The following is an 18,509-nucleotide window of genomic DNA, read 5'->3' on the forward strand; positions in this document are numbered from 1 at the left end:
GAAACAAAGACCCGGTACAAATAAATAAAAATAAATATTTTTTAAAATAAAAAAGGTGGAATATAAAAAAGATAGATTGATGTGATTGAGGGATTTTGAACATATGTAAACTCTCTTTTTTTTAAGGCATCCCCCACACATGTGGGATCTTAGTTCCAAGAGGATCAAAGCTGCACTCCTGCATTACAGGGCAGAGTCTTAACCACTGGACACCAAGGAAGTCCCTGGAAGTCTCTTCTGTGTAGCTGGTGCTTGGCCACTGCTCATGCGACTTGAGGTGTAACTGCTTGAGAAGTAATCACTTGAGATCTCTTCACAGCACAGCCCCAGCAGCCCCGGGAAGCCCTGCAGGTGGTTCTGATGTGCTTGCAGCCAGGTAGGAACCTCAATTATTGACTGTTTTTCAAACTACGGCCCACGGGGGCACATTATCAAAGACTGCTGATTACATTGAATTAGTAAGTGTCTGTGGAGAAGGAAATGGCAACCCACTCCAGTGTTCTTGTCTGAAGAATCCTAGGGACGGGGGAGCCTGATGGGCTGCCGTCTATGGGGTCGCACAGAGTCAGACACGACTGAAGCAACTTAGCAGCAGCAGGAGCAGCAGTAGCAGTAAGCGTCTGAACAAATGACCTAAGACGCTCTAAGCAGCTATACCTGGTCAGTGCCAATGGAGACCCAGAGAAGACCTTGCAGACTCATAGCCTTTTAGAACATCTCCCTGCAGGAGGTGTGTGAGACCTCACAGAGCGGTGCTGATTACCTGCCTGTCCAGATTCCTCATCATTAGCATCATTCAAATTGTCTCATAACTAATAAGTTGTATTGTAAGAAGAGTTTCAGGATTCTCATTTCTTACTTATCCCAGGAATACTGCTATATTGTGGTCTATGACTTTAATTCAAAACTGTGAACGTTATATCTATATATCCATATGTGAAATGTAAATGTTACAACTTTCACTAAATATAGGAGCTTCTATGTTTAGAAAGATTTATTTGTTCCAACTGTGTATCAAGCTAATACAAGACATTTTGTCTGCATTTTGGATTATTTGAGTTAGGTAGTAGAACGCAATACAAAGGTTTACATTTGCAAAATGCTCTATGAATATGAAATAATAATGTTCAAATTACAGCCCTTAGAGACCATGCAGTCTAACGCTCATTTTGCAGTTGGTAAACTGCAGCCCAGATGGAAATGTAAATCCTCTAAGACTGCATGCTTTCTTTTTATACAATTTGTGTCAAAGTAGGCTTTTCTTTATCCAGGTTAGCTCAGTATTTACTTTCTGCAAGGTTCAGAAACCATGTTGATCTAACCCAGACATAGAGCACCTTGCTCAGTACCACACCTATTGGTGTGCAGAATTTCATTAAGTGCTGTCAAAGAGCTGGGACACATTGGATTAGAAGAGTCCCCAGAAAAATCTGAGCGGGGCATGAGGTAGGGACTTAGGTTAGTTGATCAAAGAAGTCTCCCCCGCCCACCACACCTGACAGGAGGGGTTCAGAAAAAGCAATGCCTTCCCCGTGCAGAGGGGTGGGGAACTTAGCCATGCACAGGCTTGGAAGAGTCTCAGTCCAGCCCGCGCTTGGGGCCAAAGCAAGTACAAAGAGACAGCAAACTGTTGGGGAATCCACATGCAAGAGGGTGGGCAGTTGTCCTCTGTGAGCCCTGAAGAGAAAACAGGATACTTTACCGACTCTGGGTGGACAGAAAAGATTCAGTGAATGGATGATATTGAAAGGCGTGCCCCCACGGAGGTCCGAGAGAACAACTTACCTTTTTTTTTTTTTTTCTGAGAAAACAGATGGCCGTGGGCTAGATGAATCTTGAACAAGGTCAATAAACAGGGGGTGAAATTGGGTCATCGCATTTTTTTTTGCACCTGCAGTCGGAGAGCATGGAAGACCAACTGCATGCATGCACTAGCATGGGGGACCCAGACCAAATGTTAATAAACTAGGAAGGTGGACACGTCCCTTAGCTTAGCCTTAACGTTGTCACGAAGTCGCGTGACACTTGTGCAAAACTCTAGCAAACGGCAGGCCTCTGAGCCGCCTGCACGGGGTAGGGGTGGGGGGTCCTAGAAAACGGAGCGAAGGTCTGTCCATTGCTAACCTTTAGTCGTGCCACAAAGTGGGCTGCCACGCTGAGTTCAGAGGTGGGGTTCCCCAGGACCACCTCGAAGCGGTACTGGAGCCCCAGCTTGTCGCGCGCCTCCTGCAGCCGCTCCTTGGCCAGCATCGCCAGCTGCACAGAGGGCACCCGGAGGATGAGCATGTGTCCACGCCCACTGCGGTTCTTCCCCGGGCAGCTGAGGAGGTCGTCCATGATGTTGAGGGTCTCTGGTGTGCTGTGGTCGCGCAGGGACGCCACGGTGGTCAGAGCCATCAGAGCCTCCGAGTACTGCTGGATGAGGAGGTAGCAGCGAACCACCATGCTATGCAGCCTCGGGTACCTTCAACAGAACACAGGGGCGCTAGCGTGGGGGCCGTGGGGCCTGGGATCGCAAGGGCTGTGTGGTAGGAATGGAGACCCAGCAGGGTGGGAAGCGGATAGTGGTGGGTGGTGGGCTTGAGCTCAAGAATGACCTGGATTTGAGTCAGTTCTTATAAGGTGGATGAACCTAGAGCCTATTATACAGAGTGAAGTCAGAAAGAGAAAAACAAATATCGGAGATTAACACATATATATGGAACCTAGAAAGATGGTACCGATGAACCTATTCGCAGGGCAGCAGTGGAGATGCAGACATAGAGAACAGACTATGGACACGGGTCGGGGGGAGGAAAGAGAAGGCGGGACGAATGGAGAGAGTAGCATGGAAGCAAATACACTACTGTTTGTAAAATAGCCGGAGGAAATTTGCTCTATGACTCAGGGAACTCAAACTGAGGTTTGGTAACAACCCAGAGGGGTAGGATGGGATGGCAGGTAGGAGGGAGATTCAAGAGGGAGGAGACATATGGCTGATTCATGGTGATATATGGCAGAAACCAAAGCAATATTGTAAAGCAACTATCCTTCAATTAAAAATAAATAAATTTGTTAAAAAAGAATGAACTTGGAGACCTCCTGTAGAGCGCAGGGACCTCAGCTCGATGTTCTGTGGCAGCCTGGATGGGAGGGGAGTTTGGGGGAGAATGGATACATGCGTATGTATGGCTCAGTCCCTTCCTGTTCACCCGAAACTATCAGAACATTGTTAATCGGCTATACCCCAACACAAAATTAAAGCTTTTAAAAAAGAATGACCTTGGAGCCCACATCACTAGAAGGAAAAGCTGAGCTCACAACACCTTCTGGGATAGGTACCTTGAGTTCAAGAGGCTTAGGGACAGTCTAGGGATCCTAGCTTCTCCCAGAGTGGTCCCTAAATCAGCAGCATCACCACCGGGGAGCTTGTCAGATGTGCCAAACCCTCCTACCCCATGTGCACTGAATCAGAAACAGCCTGGACAAGGTCCCCGGGTGATCTGTACCACACTGTATCTTGAGAAGCACTGGTCCGCTCAGACTATCCACAGAGTCGTAAAGGATCATCCCTAGACTCTAAGCTCTTGCTGCTGTCCTGGGGTTAGAATGCTTGGTAGCTTATTTCTCTGATACTTAAAATTATAGTTGAGGAAACCGATACATTAATGTAATGTCTGTTAAGTATAAGGAGTAAAAAGAGTAATTATTATGGCTAATTTGAGGTCAGCTCCCTTGTAGCAATAACAATTGTTGTTGTTCAGTCGCTAAGTCGTGTCCGAGTCTTTCCAACCCCAGGGACTGTAGCACATCAGGCTTTCCTGTCCTTCACCGTCTCCTAGAATTTGCTCAAACTCCTGTCCATTGAGTCAGGGCAATAACAGTATCTTCTCATAAAAATGGAGGAAGCTTGGAGCCAGCTGGAGAAATAGCATCCCCTAGTGGTGTGGTCTCCCATCCACCTGGGCGAAAGGAGCCCCGGGAAATAAACAGCAGGGGTGTCCTTGACTCACCCCAGCATTCCCTGCTCACCGCCTTCCACTGGACCAACTCGGCTGTGTTTTTTTTTTTTTTTTTACAATTACAGAGCAAGCAGAAAATAAACCTCTCATTTATGTGCTATTCCTCATAAGACCCAGCCAGAAGACAGACGGAACACACACGGGTAAAGAGGACCCACTTGCAGGCCTGAAGAGGTGCTGGTCAAGAAAGCAGGCCTGGGGAAAGCCAGGCCTGGACCGGAGCTTGGCTGGGCCTCCCGTGGAGCCCGCAGAAGGAAGGCGGGTCTATGAACTTTCTTCCTGGATGCCGGCTGGTGGCACAGGCAGCCTCCTAGCAGCTGGGTAGACCAGAGGGCAATTTCACCTTTGCTCCACTTTATAATTCTATTTAAAGTGAAACAGTCATCACCAGCCTTGCACAGGAAAGCCCAGGGTCAAATACCAGTTCAGGTCAGCAAATGGCTAACTGTGGTTTTGAAGTACTTAGAGCTGGAAAACACCATGGATTGATTCCCTGGGTTCTGATTCACTTTCTCATGGAAGGATGCTGATTTAAAGACTGGGAGAAATTCAGCTACTTGCCTAAGATCATCCAGTCAGTGAGACAAGAGTGTGGATTTTATTCAGTTCTTTGACAATGTCTTCTCAAGTGGTACAGATTTAGTAGACTGGGGAAAAGTAAAGAACTCCTTTAGTTCCATCGGTCCTCCTGAACCACTCCATTCAAGTGTTCAGTAAATCATAGCCATTATGAGCCTGGGGGACCTGGGCTGGAGGAAGTGAGCACAGATGATCCAAGTTTAAGGCTTACTGTTTTTTTTTTTTTTTGCTGCGGCATGTAAGAAAACCAAAGTTAGATCGAAGGGTAACTTTGATATGAAAAGTGAAAGTGTTAGTTGCTCAGCTGTGTCTGACTCTTTGTGACCCCATGGACTGTGGCCCACCAGACTCCTCTGTCCATGGAATTCTTCAAGTAGGAATACTGGAGTGGGTTGCCAATCCCCTTTCCAGGGGATTTTCCCAACCCAGGGAATGAACTCAGGTCTCCCGCATTGCAGGCAGATTCTTTACTATCTGACATGCAGGCATTTAAATTTTACACTGAAAGAGCTATGAATTTAGAAGTGAATAGTTTTCCCAATTTTTTTTTTTGTATTCAATTATAATCATAGTTTTTTAAGGATTACAAAAGTTGTATAGGAGCTGATGGGACTGTCCATTAAAATATGAGTTATAAAACTCCAAGATGTTACTTAAAGAAAAGATAGGTTCCAAGCTGGTGGATAGAACAGGAGGTTGGGGAACACTTAGAAGGGAGACTCATGAGGTGGTTTTAGAAATCTCAGATCACAGGTGCCACGAGGGGATTAACATCACAGTGTCTGTTATGTCTTCTCAAACCCAACAGCTGCGAAAGTACAAAATCCCACTGCACGCCTGTTCCTTTTCCTGACACCGCCCAATAACTTGCTGGGTAGGATGTTTCTCCCTGATCATCTTTATTTCTTTTTCTTAGCAATCTTATAGGGCAGCTTTTAAATAGATGGGTTGTGATTGATGAGAGACAGTGTTAAGAACTAGAGCTACTAAAAATAAGAATGTATCTCATCGAAGAGTGCCTTACTGCCCCATCACTGGGTGATCAGACAGAATATTGTAGTGGAGGACAGGGAGGAACCTCTACTAGGTTAAATTCTTTTATTTTTTTTTGGCCATGCCCAGCTTGAGGGATCTCAGTTCCCCGACCACAGATCGAATCACGGTCCTAACCACTGGACTGCTGTGGAATTCCCTATTAGGTTAAATTCTTATGCCTCTTTTTTTGAGTCTGTAGTTCAAGATCAGAGAGGGGGAAAACAAATGAACAAACAAAACAGAAAATCCCTTTGCTCTTCCAGCGTTTGACCTGAAATTGAGGAAGAAAAAGGAGACAGAGTCGTAAGACTTTACCCCAAAGTCGGGGACTGGAGGAGGGCCACTTGGAACTGAGCTCAAACAATCTGATTATTCTTTAGTGTTCTCCAGTTTACACTTCAAGTCTCTCATAGTAAAGTTTCATTTCTTTACTGAGGGTGATTGCCTGTGGTAGACAAGAGGAGAAAAGTGTGGGGTGCATGGTGGGGAGGGGGAGGCCAGACCCCAGAGGAATGGCTTCTAATAAGCCAGTTCCTCTCTGCCCGCATCATCTCTGGGTGCAGCTGTGAACCTGCCTGGGAGATGATTCAGAGCACGGAAGGTGGTTATCCTTCCCACTCGGGGTCACTGGATTCCTTTGCTGGTCCTGGATGATGATAGAAAACCCAGCTGAGTGGAAGGTCATGTCAGGACAGGCTGTTTTTATTCTGCTCTTGAGTGTCATTTGCATAGCCTGGGCTCCACCAACATTCCCTGTGACTCTGACAGAAAGACGTTTGGCATGTTCAGACAAACAAGAACAGCTAAAGACAAGGCTGAAGGTCCTTATTTACCTCTCCAAGAGCGTGTTCACCATTTTTTCAAATGTCTCGTCACATCTCAGAAGGGGGCTTGTGACTCCCCACTGCAAAGATTTACTGTACTCGTTCAGGCCGAAGTACAGCTTCTCCTCACAGCTCACGTCCTCCTGGTTCAAAACACAGAGCAAAGCCCAGTGAGGGCAGGGCACAAGGTGTCTGATTTTCAGGGGCGGGCGGCGGGGCACGGGGGGGGACCTGTAACAGGTTATTGCCTGAAAATTAGAAAAAATTGTGAATAAGCAAGTGGGACTATATCAAACTAAAAAGCTTCTGCACAGCAAAGGAAACAAAATGAAGAGGCAACCTACTGAACGGCAAAAAATACTTGCAAACCATTTACCTGATGAGGGGTTAATAGCCAGTATCTATAAAGAGCTCGTATAACTCAACAGCAATCCCCCCAATCCAATTAAAAAGTGAGAAGATCTGAATAAAATGTTTTCATTTTTTTTTTCTTCTCTTTATTTTTTCTTAGCAAAATGATAGGGACAGCTTGTTACATAGATGACTTAGAACCACCTGGAGCTAGCAGGGTTTGAAGAACTAGAGCTACTGGGCTCCCCCAGCATCACAAATTATAAGTGACATGATTAAAAAAAAAAAAAAAGTGACATGATTTACTGAATTCTTGTATCTTTGGGGAAAATGTTCCTCTGCTTAAAAAAAAAATCTCCGCTCCCAGAGCCCTGGCCTCTCAGTGACCCTGAGCTTAGCACTCCCTGTCTTTGCGCTGCCGTCTCTGCTTTTGCTCCAGCCCAACCCTCTGCTCTGTGGACACTGTTCCCTGGAAGGTCACCAAGGACTCTTGAGGCCAAACCCTCAGTCCTTGGCCTCGCTGCCCTCTCCGCCATTCTCTTCATTATTTTCTTCCATGATTTTATCTACACCAGCTGCTTCGGTCAGTGATCAGCATTCCTGGAAAAATATTCCAAAGCCTCAGCATAAAGTCCCCGTTCCTCCCCCAGCTCTGTGTTTGCCACGGCACACTTGCCTGGCCTCCACTCAGTTCACATCTGTCTTGTCTGCCCTCCACACGCAGGTCTGCTGCTCTTCTGTCTTCTCTTTTCCCACTAAAGGCATCACCTTAAAAATATCTCTGCTTTTCCCCTCTTCCTCAAAAAACAAATCCTAGAAAAGTTACCATTTCTTCCATCCTCTTTATTGCCAGCACCTCTATTCTGATTGAGGTACTCGTTCATTCGAGCCTGAATTAGCAGAGAAGCCAGATGACTCACCCCCACCTTTCTAATCTCTTTGACTTGACCTCTTATAGTTAATAAATTGCCTTAAAATGTAGCCTCTTAGTATCCACTAAAGCTGAACTCTGCACTCAGCAATTTCACTCCCAGATACATACCCAACAAAAGTGTACACAGATGTCTACTAAAAGGCATGAGCTAGAATGCTCAAAGCAGCAACTGAAATCAGTGAATAGGATGAATAAATCAACTGTGGTGAGTCACCCAGCGTAACCTATATACAACCGAAAGAACGAGTGTTTCACGACTCATGTAAAATATAAAAGAATCTCACAATGTTGAGCAAAAGAAGTTATATATAACAGAGTGCCTACTGCACGTCTGCCTCACTTTAGTCGTGTCCAACTCTTCTTAACCCCATGGACTGCAGCCCACCAGGCTTCTCTGTCCATGGGATGCTCCAGGTAAGAATACTGGAGTGGACTGCCATTTCCTCTTCCAGGGGATCTTCCCAACCTGGGGAGCAATCCCGAATCTCTTCCGTCTCCTGCATTGGCAGGCAGGTTCTTTACCACTAGCGTCGCCTGGAAAGCCCGTGCCTATCGCACAATTCCATTCAAAATGAGGCAAACCAAGCCAGAAGAGTGCCTCCCTCTGGCGACAGAGTGCCTGGCCTCTGGAGGGAAGCTCATGTTCTAGTTTTTCATCTGGGTGCTGGTTCCACGGGTATGTTCAGTTCGTGAAAATTCACGGAGCTGAACATTAACATTGAATAATTGTGAATTGTGAGTGATTGTGAATAATTGTGAACCTAAAAATATAAGAATTATGCATATTCTGGGGGTTCCCTGGTGGTCCAGTGGTTAGGAATCAGCACCTTCACTGCAGTGGCCTGGGTTCAATCCTTGATCTGGGAACTAAGATCCTGCAAACTGCGTGCACAGCCAAAAGAGAAAAAAGAGTAGGTTCTGCTGTTTCTAATAATACTGTGCCCTTGCTAAAGAATTGTTCACCGACGTGTAACAAGTGTAAGCTTTCCCAGCCTGGTCTCAAAGATTCCATATGTGTATTTTCAGGTTTCGTTTAATCCCACTAAGTATCCTCTGAAAAACACCTGGCACTTCCTCCTCTACGGCCCTGCGCTGCTGACTGCTGTCCGCAGTGTCTGCTCTGTCCTCCCTCTCTTCCAGAGCCCACCCCGTGCGCTGTCCTCCATGTCAGCATTCCTGATGCTCTCAGACGGGCGACACTTTTCCTCCTTCAACCCACAGAGCACTTTGGTTTTTTTGCAGTTGTCTTATTCTACTTTGTTTTTCTTTTCTTTTTTTTTTTATGTTTGTCATTTTGTTTTTACAAATAAAAATTGTATTTAGTTAAGATGTATATGTTGGAGAAGGAAATGACAACCCACTCCAGTATTCTTGTCTGGAGAATCCCATGGACAGAGGAGCCTAGTGGGCTACATACAGTCTCTGGGGTTGCAAAAGAATCAGACACGACTGAGTGACTGACACCCAGGGTGTATAACTTGACTTTTTTCTTTTTTAAAACTGCTGAAATATAATTGACATGAACATTACATTAGTTTCACGTGTACAACATAATAATCTGCTATTTGCATATGTGGTGAAATTATCACCACACCAAGTTTAGTTAACATCCACCCGTCACCACACACGGTTGTAATTCTTTTTTTCTTGTGGTGAGAACTTTTAAGATCTATTCTCCCAGCAATTTTCAAATGGACCGTAGAGTGCTATGAACCACTGTCACCTTCCTGTACATTATTCCCCAGAACCCATTCATTTTATAACTGGATTTTGGTGCCTTTTGGCCACCTTCACCCGTTTTGTCTGCCCTCCAGCCCCCACCAACTGGCAACCACCAATCTGTTTTCTCTGTGTTCTCTGTGTGTCTCTTTTTTTTTTTTGATGTGGAGTTTTTTAAAGTCTTTATTGAATTTGTTACAGTATTGCTTCTGTTTTATGTTTTGGTTTTTTGGCCACAAGGCATTAGCTATCTGACCAGGGATGGAACCCACACGCCCTGCACTGGAAGACAGCCTTAACAACTGAACCACCAGGGAAGTCTCAGAATGAATCATTCAAAAGCACAGAACTAATCCAGGATATTGATAATTATGTCAGATCATGTTACATTTTAGGGGGACAAACTACACAGGTGGATAATTTTGTATCTGCATGATAACCTAAAGTAGAGCCCACCGAATCAAATTTATAGAGAACACTATTCACTAGCTTTTGTTCTTATTGTTTAGTCACTCAGTCGTGTCTGACTCTTTACAACCTCATGGACTGTAGCCCACCAGGCTCCTCTGTCCACGGGATTCTCCAGGCAACAATACTGGAGTGGGCTGCCATTTCCTTCTCCAGGGGATTTTTCCAACCCAGGGATTAAAACCGAAGTCTCCTGCATTGGCAGGCGATTCTTTACCACTGAGTCACCTGGGAAGCCCATTCTTTAGCCTTTAGTGAATACTAATTGTAAGTATATGGAACTTTTAGAAGCTAAAGCACCCGTAAGGCTTTTGGCCATGTTTTCTGATGCTGTTCTGCTCCCGAGGGGACTGGGAACACGCCTGGCAGAAGGTGGGGAAGAGACTCACTGTGCTGTCCAGCTGCATCCAGTGCACCTCGTTGCTGGTGCTGATTCGGGACTGTTGGGTCTGCAGAGTGTATGGACAGGAGGTGACCTGGAGCACCAGGAGGTTGAAAGCTTCCAGAACCTCTCTGCCGTTAATGACCCTGTCAGCCAATCCATGGCCGGGCTCGCCATGTGACAAAGAGCCCGACATGACACTGTAGAGACATTGAAAGTCACATTAACACCTCCTCATTTAAGTGACTAGATGCACAATCAGAGAGCAAAATAGAGGTCATGTCTTAGCTCTTATTTTTTTCAGTTCTTATTAACTGAGAGCAGCAGTGGAAACAACCAGCATTTGATGTGGAAGAGCAGAAATAACCCTCTTTCTTACCCCTTTCAGACAGCTTTCAGGGAATTTTTTTTTCCTTTTTCAGTTTGTCCCTAATACACCTTGAAGTCTAAACTCCATTATCCAAGCCAAAGATATCCAAATCTGTAGCTTGAGGTGGATCATTTTAGTTTGAAAGCCCCACCAGTGTAAGAGAGCTCTCCATCAAAAAATGATGTTTATAACTGAGCAATGATCTGTGCCCCTAGAGAGATTCCCCAAATGACAAGGAATCCTTGCTGTGTTAATACACTTTCCTTCTTCCCTTGAGGCTGCTAGACCATGCAGAGGGCTCCTCCTGCCCCCTCCCTACCACCCACACTTTTATTCAGTGTGGATATACCAGGTTTCCGTGCAGCCTCAAAACCATATGTATATATTTATAGTCAAAGAAGTAATCTCAATGCCCATGAGAATTAAACAGAGAGATTCAGTGTGAAACCCTCAGAGGTTTCAAAGATGAGGTATATAAGGTCAGTGAGCTATTTCTGCTCGTAGAACACAAGCAGTAACTGAACAGGATGTGGGCAAAATTTCTTTTCTTTACCTTTCCTACCCTCTTCTCACCTCTCTGTCCTTCTTTGCAAATCTAACAAGTTATGCAAGATCTTACTTACACCTGCCTAGGGCTCTAGACCAGATTGTGGAGTACCAAGCACATTCTAGCTTCTGAACAAGTGCTTTTGTAATTCTAACATCTCTATCATAGATCAAAAAACAAAATCCAGATGCCTAACCTCAGTGTGTCCCGAGAAAAGAAAGTCTGTGAGTGCTTGAGGATGCTAAAATTTCCCTCTCCCTACCTGGTTCGGACAAACCATGATATGTAATATGTGACAACTATTTTCCCTTAAAAAAAAAAAAAAAAACTGTTTGCTTTTTTCAATCCATAGCAACAAAGATACCCCCTACCAGATAAGTCCTGTGATTTGATCTGACTCCATCACACCACCATACTACTCTTTCATTAAAAAGCCCATAAAGAGAATGTTCTCTGGTTTAAACTGGTAAATTGTGGAAGATTCTGAAAATGCTCTCAGATCACTGAAGTGGCATCCCTACTGCTGTTAAAGGGAAGAGGGAAGAGAGAAAGGTAAGGAGGAGGAGAAATAGCAGGAGAGGAAGGGAAGGAGGGCCCGGAAAGGGAGGGAAGGAGAAGAACCAGGGAGGAAGAACGGCGGCGACAGGAAAGCACGTGGACCTTCTGGGAGGCCGCTCACCAGCTCCTCCTTGCTGTCACCCTTTCCTTGGAGCAGCCAAGTCCCAAGGTGCTCTTAAGAGGGAATTTTAACAGGAACTTGAAATTTTGAATTTTTGAAAATTCACCAACAGTATAGTTAACATCAACATTGAAGTAGTCAGAAACATTGGGAGAGCAAGGCAAGGGCGGGAATGAGTTACCCATGAGAAGATGCCAAACGGTGGGGTCTCTGGGATTTCAAATGACCACCTTTTAAATCATTTATTACATAACCCTTACTGTTGGAGAAGAAAGATTGTATTTGCTCACTCTGAAGCAATCACCTCGTTAGTTCCACATGGGAGTTGTCATGGACTAGCACGAACAGCGTGTACGGGTTCTGCTTCACCCTTCTCATAAAAACTTCAAACTTGGTTTGTATCTCATTGTCTAGACGAACAACATATTTCTCTGCTCTCTGATAGGCTGTCCCATTTTCCTCCAGACCCAAGTCTACAAGGACACCTGCCAAGAAGAAAACAGAGATTATCTTTTTTATGTACATATCTATGAGATAAACTTTAGTGTCAACTGATTTACTGAGTACTAACCATATATAGAGAGATTTACAGAGTGGATAGCTTTCCTTTTCCATATTGCCCACCACCATTTGAGGAGGAAGTATCAGCTTTCCTTTTCTTTAGAATACCACAACTGACCTCCCATGCCACGTACAAATGACACCAGGGACCATTCCGATACATTAAGTAGAAGCTTGAATAATGAGACCTCTGTCCAGTCAAACTCTATTTCTATGTGAAGTGCTCAACTAAAAGCTACTATAGGCCACTGCGGGGGAAAAAATGAAGCTTTGGGCTACAGCTCTTGGCCAAATTAATAGAACAGTGCAAGTTTCCCTTACCCCAAATTTAGCAACATAACACATATAAGAAAAAAGGAAAATAAAATGTAATGTCCAAAGATACCACAGGCAGATCATGAGCTTTTTTAAGGTGGTATTTTACTCATTTTATACAGTGCCAATGTTGCACAGTATACAAAGTATGCTGCTGCTGCTGCTAAGTCGCTTCAGTCGTGTCCGACTCTGTGCGACCCCAGAGACGGCAGCCCACCAGGCTCCCCCGTCCCTGGGATTCTCCAGGCAAGAACCCTGGAGTGGGTTGCCATTTCCTTCTCCAATGCATGAAAGTGAAAAGTGCAAGTGAAGTCGCTCAGTCGTGTTCAACTCTTAGCAACCCCATGGACTGCAGCCTCCCAGGCTCCTCCGTCCATGGATTTTCCAGGCAAGAGTACTGGAGTGGGGTGCCATTGCCTTCTCCGATACAAAGTATGGGAAGACCTCAATGAAAGTGGGATTATGTGCCAAATCAAAAGAATGAACTGAATTACTCAAGAAAACTACCTTTTCAAAATGTTAGAAACTGTACAACTTTAAAACTGTGTCATTATCTCTGTCTATAGTAAAATTACTTCTACATACAAACATCTAAAATAGGTCTAGGCGCAAGAAGCTGTTATAATTAAAACACCAAATCCTCCTTTAAAATGAATAGACAAAGTGGTAATTATGTGAGGTGAAGGATGTATTTACTAACCTTACCATGGTGAACGTTTCACAATATATACATGCATTAAAACATCACATTGTATACCTTAAACTTACAAATTTGTTCTTTATGGCTCAATACAGCTGGGAAAAATACTGCCCCCAAACAAGAGTGCACAGCACTCCGTCGCCCACCCCCAGACACTCAGCCCTCTGAGAGGAGGACCTTGTGACTCAAGCCTATGACCCTCTGAGGAGGAACCAGAAGACTGATTTGGGGTTAGATATGTCACATTTGGGGGTTAGATATGATCTTCCAAGCATATTCATTTAACATCCAGTATCAACCACATCCATCAGTCCCAACTGTGTGGAAAAAAGTTTTAAATTGAGAAAGATAAACAAGTGAAATGAAGAACTTTTACAAATTATGTTGACTTAGTTTCATTAATCAATTTTTTTCATATAAAACCAGCTCAATTAACAACTACATACACTTAGCATCTAGATGCCATAATATTAACAGCTCTAAATGGTATAAAGGAAAGTAAGAAAAATGTTTTACAATATGAAACATTCACTATACTGGAAAAGGTGAACAGAAAGGTAATTTTGCTTTCAAACTTTTTTCATTAGTCAAAGATTTTCTTTTTTCTTTACTCAGAGATTGTTTTCAATTTCCACCCAAATGTAGTCAAAAGCTGTTGTGACTATTTCCAAAAGCCATCAATCAGATATTTAATTTGGCAGGTAGCCTGATTTCTTGGAAAGTGAATTGCTTATAAAGTGTATTTAACATTCAGTAGAGGTTTATTCAACATCTATTATGTATCAGGTATGTCAGGTACTGTGCTAGGCTTGGGGATACACAGGAGGGCAGGACAAAGATCTTAATCTCATGGATCTTATGATGGAGAAGACGGATATTTTTGACAAGTATATGATGAGAGACAAAGCCCTTTGAAGGGAGGAGCTGAGCAGAGGCACAGAGAAAGGACCTACTTAATCTTTGGGGGCTTCTGTTTCCTTTTTGTAAAAATGGGGAGAGTAGAGCCAGCCGAAAATTAGCCTGTATTTCCTAAATTTATCCTTAGGAAACAAGCAGTGCAAGTTAAAAATCTCTAAATATGAAAATGTGATAAATAATTCACGAAAAGGAAAAATATATTTTGTGGATAACTGAGCTGATCACATTTCAAAACAAATGAAATGAAGACCAATTGTGTATGACTTTTTCACATCAGGTCCATACACGCCCTTAACGGAAAGTAAAGTTCCACACATCTCCGAGGTCGTTCTCTTAGACATAACACAGTGTGTTAGCCTGTGCAGCCAGCTGGCTCTGCAGTGGTGTGTCTGGGTGGAAGGAGGCACATCAGATGTTCTTGATTGTTTTAGCTCTAACTGGACATTTTTAGTAGATCATCCTTACCTTTAAATTTTGTTTTAGACTTGCTTTTAGTGTTAAGTTTTGTTTCTTTCCTGGTTATGAAAGTGATAGATACTCATCTTGGGAAAACTGGAAAGTATAGAGATATATTAAAAAAGAAGAAAAAAATCATCCATGATTCTTTAACTTGAAATAAGAACTGCAAACATTTTTGTGCATTTCTTCCTGTTTTTTTTTAAACGGATATTCTTCTACCTAGCTCATATTTTGCAATTGTATATCCTGACCTTTTTCACCTATAACTGCAAAGTGAGAAATAAAACCATCTACAACCAGTCTAATGATACACTATCCTTTCATAGAACCTGGTGGTCTTACACCATGTATATTAATTAAAATGTAAACAGAATATAATTTAATATTCCAGTCTAATTCCTTTCTCCCTTCACAGCTTCTCCTTAGTCAATGTAAAACAAAAATGGGTATGGTCTCTTCCTTCAGAGGGCCTCTTTCAAGAGGTGTTAATGGCACTATTACAGGCATTTTATTTCAACTCAATAAAAGTTTCTTGTGCATCTACTATATTTAGAAATAAATGGAACAATCAATTACTCAAAAACAAAAGAGAAAGAAACAAAACTATCATTCTTTACTAATAATATATTTTGGTAGCAAACACAAAATCATCCACAGATAAATTAATTAATAAGAATTTAGTTAAGTTGATGGATTCAAAATCAATTTATAAAAATTAGTTGGATTTCTATATACCAAAAACAAACAGGAAATGTATTTTTAAAAAACCATTTTCAATGATGTCAAAAAAATACTGTTTAGGAATAAATCTTATAAAAGATATGTAAAACCTTTGTGGAGAAAATGAAACCATTAATGACATTGCTGCTGCTGCTGCTGCTGCTAAGTCGCTTCAGTCGTGTCCGACTCTGTGCGACCCCATAGACGGCAGCCCACCAGGCTCCCCCGTCCCTGGGATTCTCCAGGCAAGAACCCTGGAGTGGGTTGCCATTTCCTTCTCCAATGCATGAAAGTGAAAAGTGAAAGTGAAGTTGCTCAGTCATGTCCGACTCATCGCAACCCCATGGACTGCAGCCTATCAGGCTCCTCCATCCATGGGATTTTCTAGGCAAAAGTACTGGAGTGGGGTGCCATTGCCTTCTCTGATTAATGACATTAAAGAAAACTTAAATAGAACTATATCATAAAATATAGTTAAAATTATTTTTAAAATGTATATGGCAGAGCAAAAAAACAATAGTCAAGGCAGCTCTGAAGTAGAAAAGGTGGGAGAGATCTATCTACCCAGAGACCAAGAATTATCAGCTGTATTATTTTGTATACAAAATTATTATGTATTTGCCCCATGTTTTGGCATGGGGCAAACCCTGAAAACAGACCCCCATGCATGTAAAAACCTGATTTATGATAAAGCTTGCAATGTACATCAGTGGTAAAGAATGGACTCTTTAATAACCAGCACTGAAGAAAACAGAATATTGGCTCTTACCTTACTTGATATTTAAAAAAAAAGAAATTTAGGTGGATTAAATGTGAAAGACAAAACTCTAAAACTTTTATGAGACAATGAAGGAGAATAAGTGTGTGACCTCATAAAGGATTTCTGAAACACAAAAGGCCAAGGGATAGATAAACTTTAAGATTCATTTAAGTTCATTCATCAAAGATGTTATAAACAAAAATATGAGCCTTCCAAATCTTTAACTAGTATTTCTAAAAAGGATTAGTATTCAGAATAGAGAAATTGCTCCTATAAATCCAAGAAGGGCAAAAAAACTTGAGCAGGCATTTCCTAGAAGAAACCCAAATGGCCAATAAACATCTGAAAAGATGTTCAATCTCATTAATAAAAAGGGAAATACAAATAAGCATATAAAATGGAAGCATATCAAATTAATAAAAATTTTTAACAAACAAGATAATTGTAAGGAAGAAGTAGATGAAAGACAGACTTATGTATGTTAGCATTTCTGCAAAGCAAATTCAAGAAGGATAAACCAGAAACTAAAGAGATTGGTTACCAGTAGGAGAGTGGATGGATGGGAAAGCGGTGTAAAGAAGTGAGAATGAGAATGGGTAAGTATGAGGAGGGAAGGGACGCTTCTCTGAATGTACCACCTTGTGTAACTTTGGCTCTTAAAACCACAGAAAAAAGTTAATCAAGAATGGAATGGGGGATGGGAGAGTGGAGTCAGAAAGGAGGAGAGGCAGGCAACAGGGAATCCAAATGGTAACAAATGAAACCGAACATCACCATCCTGAAAAGGTGAGCATGAGAAGAGCAAGTCTAAGTAAAACAAATCAGTGTGGATTGGCAATTGCATACCTTCTAGAAAAAAATCAAAGAAGTGAATATGTACATTGTAGATAACAAGAACTAGGTTCCCCTGTCAGAGAAAGAAGTCACAAATAAAGACACAAGAAGGACTAAAAGGAACCTTGCTTCACTCTGTATGATAGACCCCAGGTCCATCCACATCTCTACAAATGACCCAATTTTGTGCCTCTTTATGACTGTGTAATATTCCATTGTATATGGGAGGGAGATCCAAGAGGGAGAGGATATATATATATATAGCTGATTCACTTCTTTGTATGGCTGAAACTAACACAACATTGTAAAGCAATTATACTCCAATAAAAATATAAAAAGCATCTTGCAGTGTTCATATGGAATTGGCAAGATCAGTATATAGATATAGAAATAAAGAGGTATCTGAGTCTATATATAGGGCTTCCCAGGTGGCCCTAGTGGTAAAGAACCTGCCTGTCAATGCAGAAGACCCAAGAGGCAAGGGTTCAATCTCTGGGTGGGGAAGATGCCCTGGAGAAGGAAATGGCACCCCACTCCAGTATTCTTGCCTAGAAAATCCCACAGACAGAGGAGCCTGGGGGCTATATATATGCCTAGCTTAATATACATACATATATTTTCTACCTCTGTGTGCTGAGCAATTACATACCAGTAACAATAAATACAGTTCCAGTTTCTCTTCATATTACTTGCTATCCTCTCTGTTTTTGCTTATCGCACTCTTAGTGGGTGTGAACTAGTATTTATTCATTGTGGTTTTGATTTTCATTTCTCCAACTGCCTAACGGTGTTGAGCATCTTTTCATGTGCTCATTGGCCATATGGATATCTTCTTTGGATATTTGCCCATTCAGATCCTTTACCCATATCTTAATTAGGCTATTTGTCTTTTCATTATTGAGTTATAACAGGTCTTTAAATAGTATAAGTCCCTATCACAAATATGATTTGCAAATAATTTCTCCCATTTTGTGAGTTCTCTTCATTTTCTTGATGGTACCCTTTGAAGCACAAATACTGTTAAATTTTTTTAAATTATGTACTTATTTAGGCTGCACCAGGTCTTGGTTGCAGGACTCGGGATTTTCTATCTTGGTTGCTGCATACGGGATCTCTTCTTTTGTTGTAGTTGTTGCACCCTGTGGGATCTTTAGTTGCAACATGAAAACTTAATTGTGGCATGAAGGATCTAGTTCCCTGACCAGGGATTGAACCCAAGCCCCTGCATTGGCAAAGAGAGTCTTAGCCACTGGACCACCAAAGAGGTCCCCAAAGGTTTTTAATTTTGATGGTGAAAGTGAAAGTTGCTCAGTCATGTTCAATTCTTTGCAAGTCCATGGACTAGAACACTGG

At 42.5% G+C, this 18,509-nt stretch overlaps 1 protein-coding gene across 15 annotated transcripts in view; it reads right to left on the reverse strand.

Annotated features, from left to right (window-relative positions):
- GREB1L (GREB1 like retinoic acid receptor coactivator) overlaps window positions 1-18,509 on the reverse strand; it is a 245,933-nt gene that overhangs the window by 25,124 nt on the left and 202,300 nt on the right. For all 15 annotated transcript variants that reach the window (XM_061399778.1, XM_061399773.1, XM_061399774.1 and 12 more), the window contains 4 exons: window positions 12,194-12,374; window positions 10,301-10,493; window positions 6,449-6,582; window positions 2,125-2,464 (listed from right to left, as the gene is read on the reverse strand). In XM_061399778.1, coding sequence (XP_061255762.1) covers window positions 2,125-2,464; window positions 6,449-6,582; window positions 10,301-10,493; window positions 12,194-12,374 — 848 coding nt within the window. The remainder of the gene's footprint in view (window positions 1-2,124; window positions 2,465-6,448; window positions 6,583-10,300; window positions 10,494-12,193; window positions 12,375-18,509) is intronic.

Source organism: Bos javanicus, chromosome 24 (assembly GCF_032452875.1).
Source record: "Bos javanicus breed banteng chromosome 24, ARS-OSU_banteng_1.0, whole genome shotgun sequence".
NCBI lineage: Eukaryota > Metazoa > Chordata > Mammalia > Artiodactyla > Bovidae > Bos > Bos javanicus.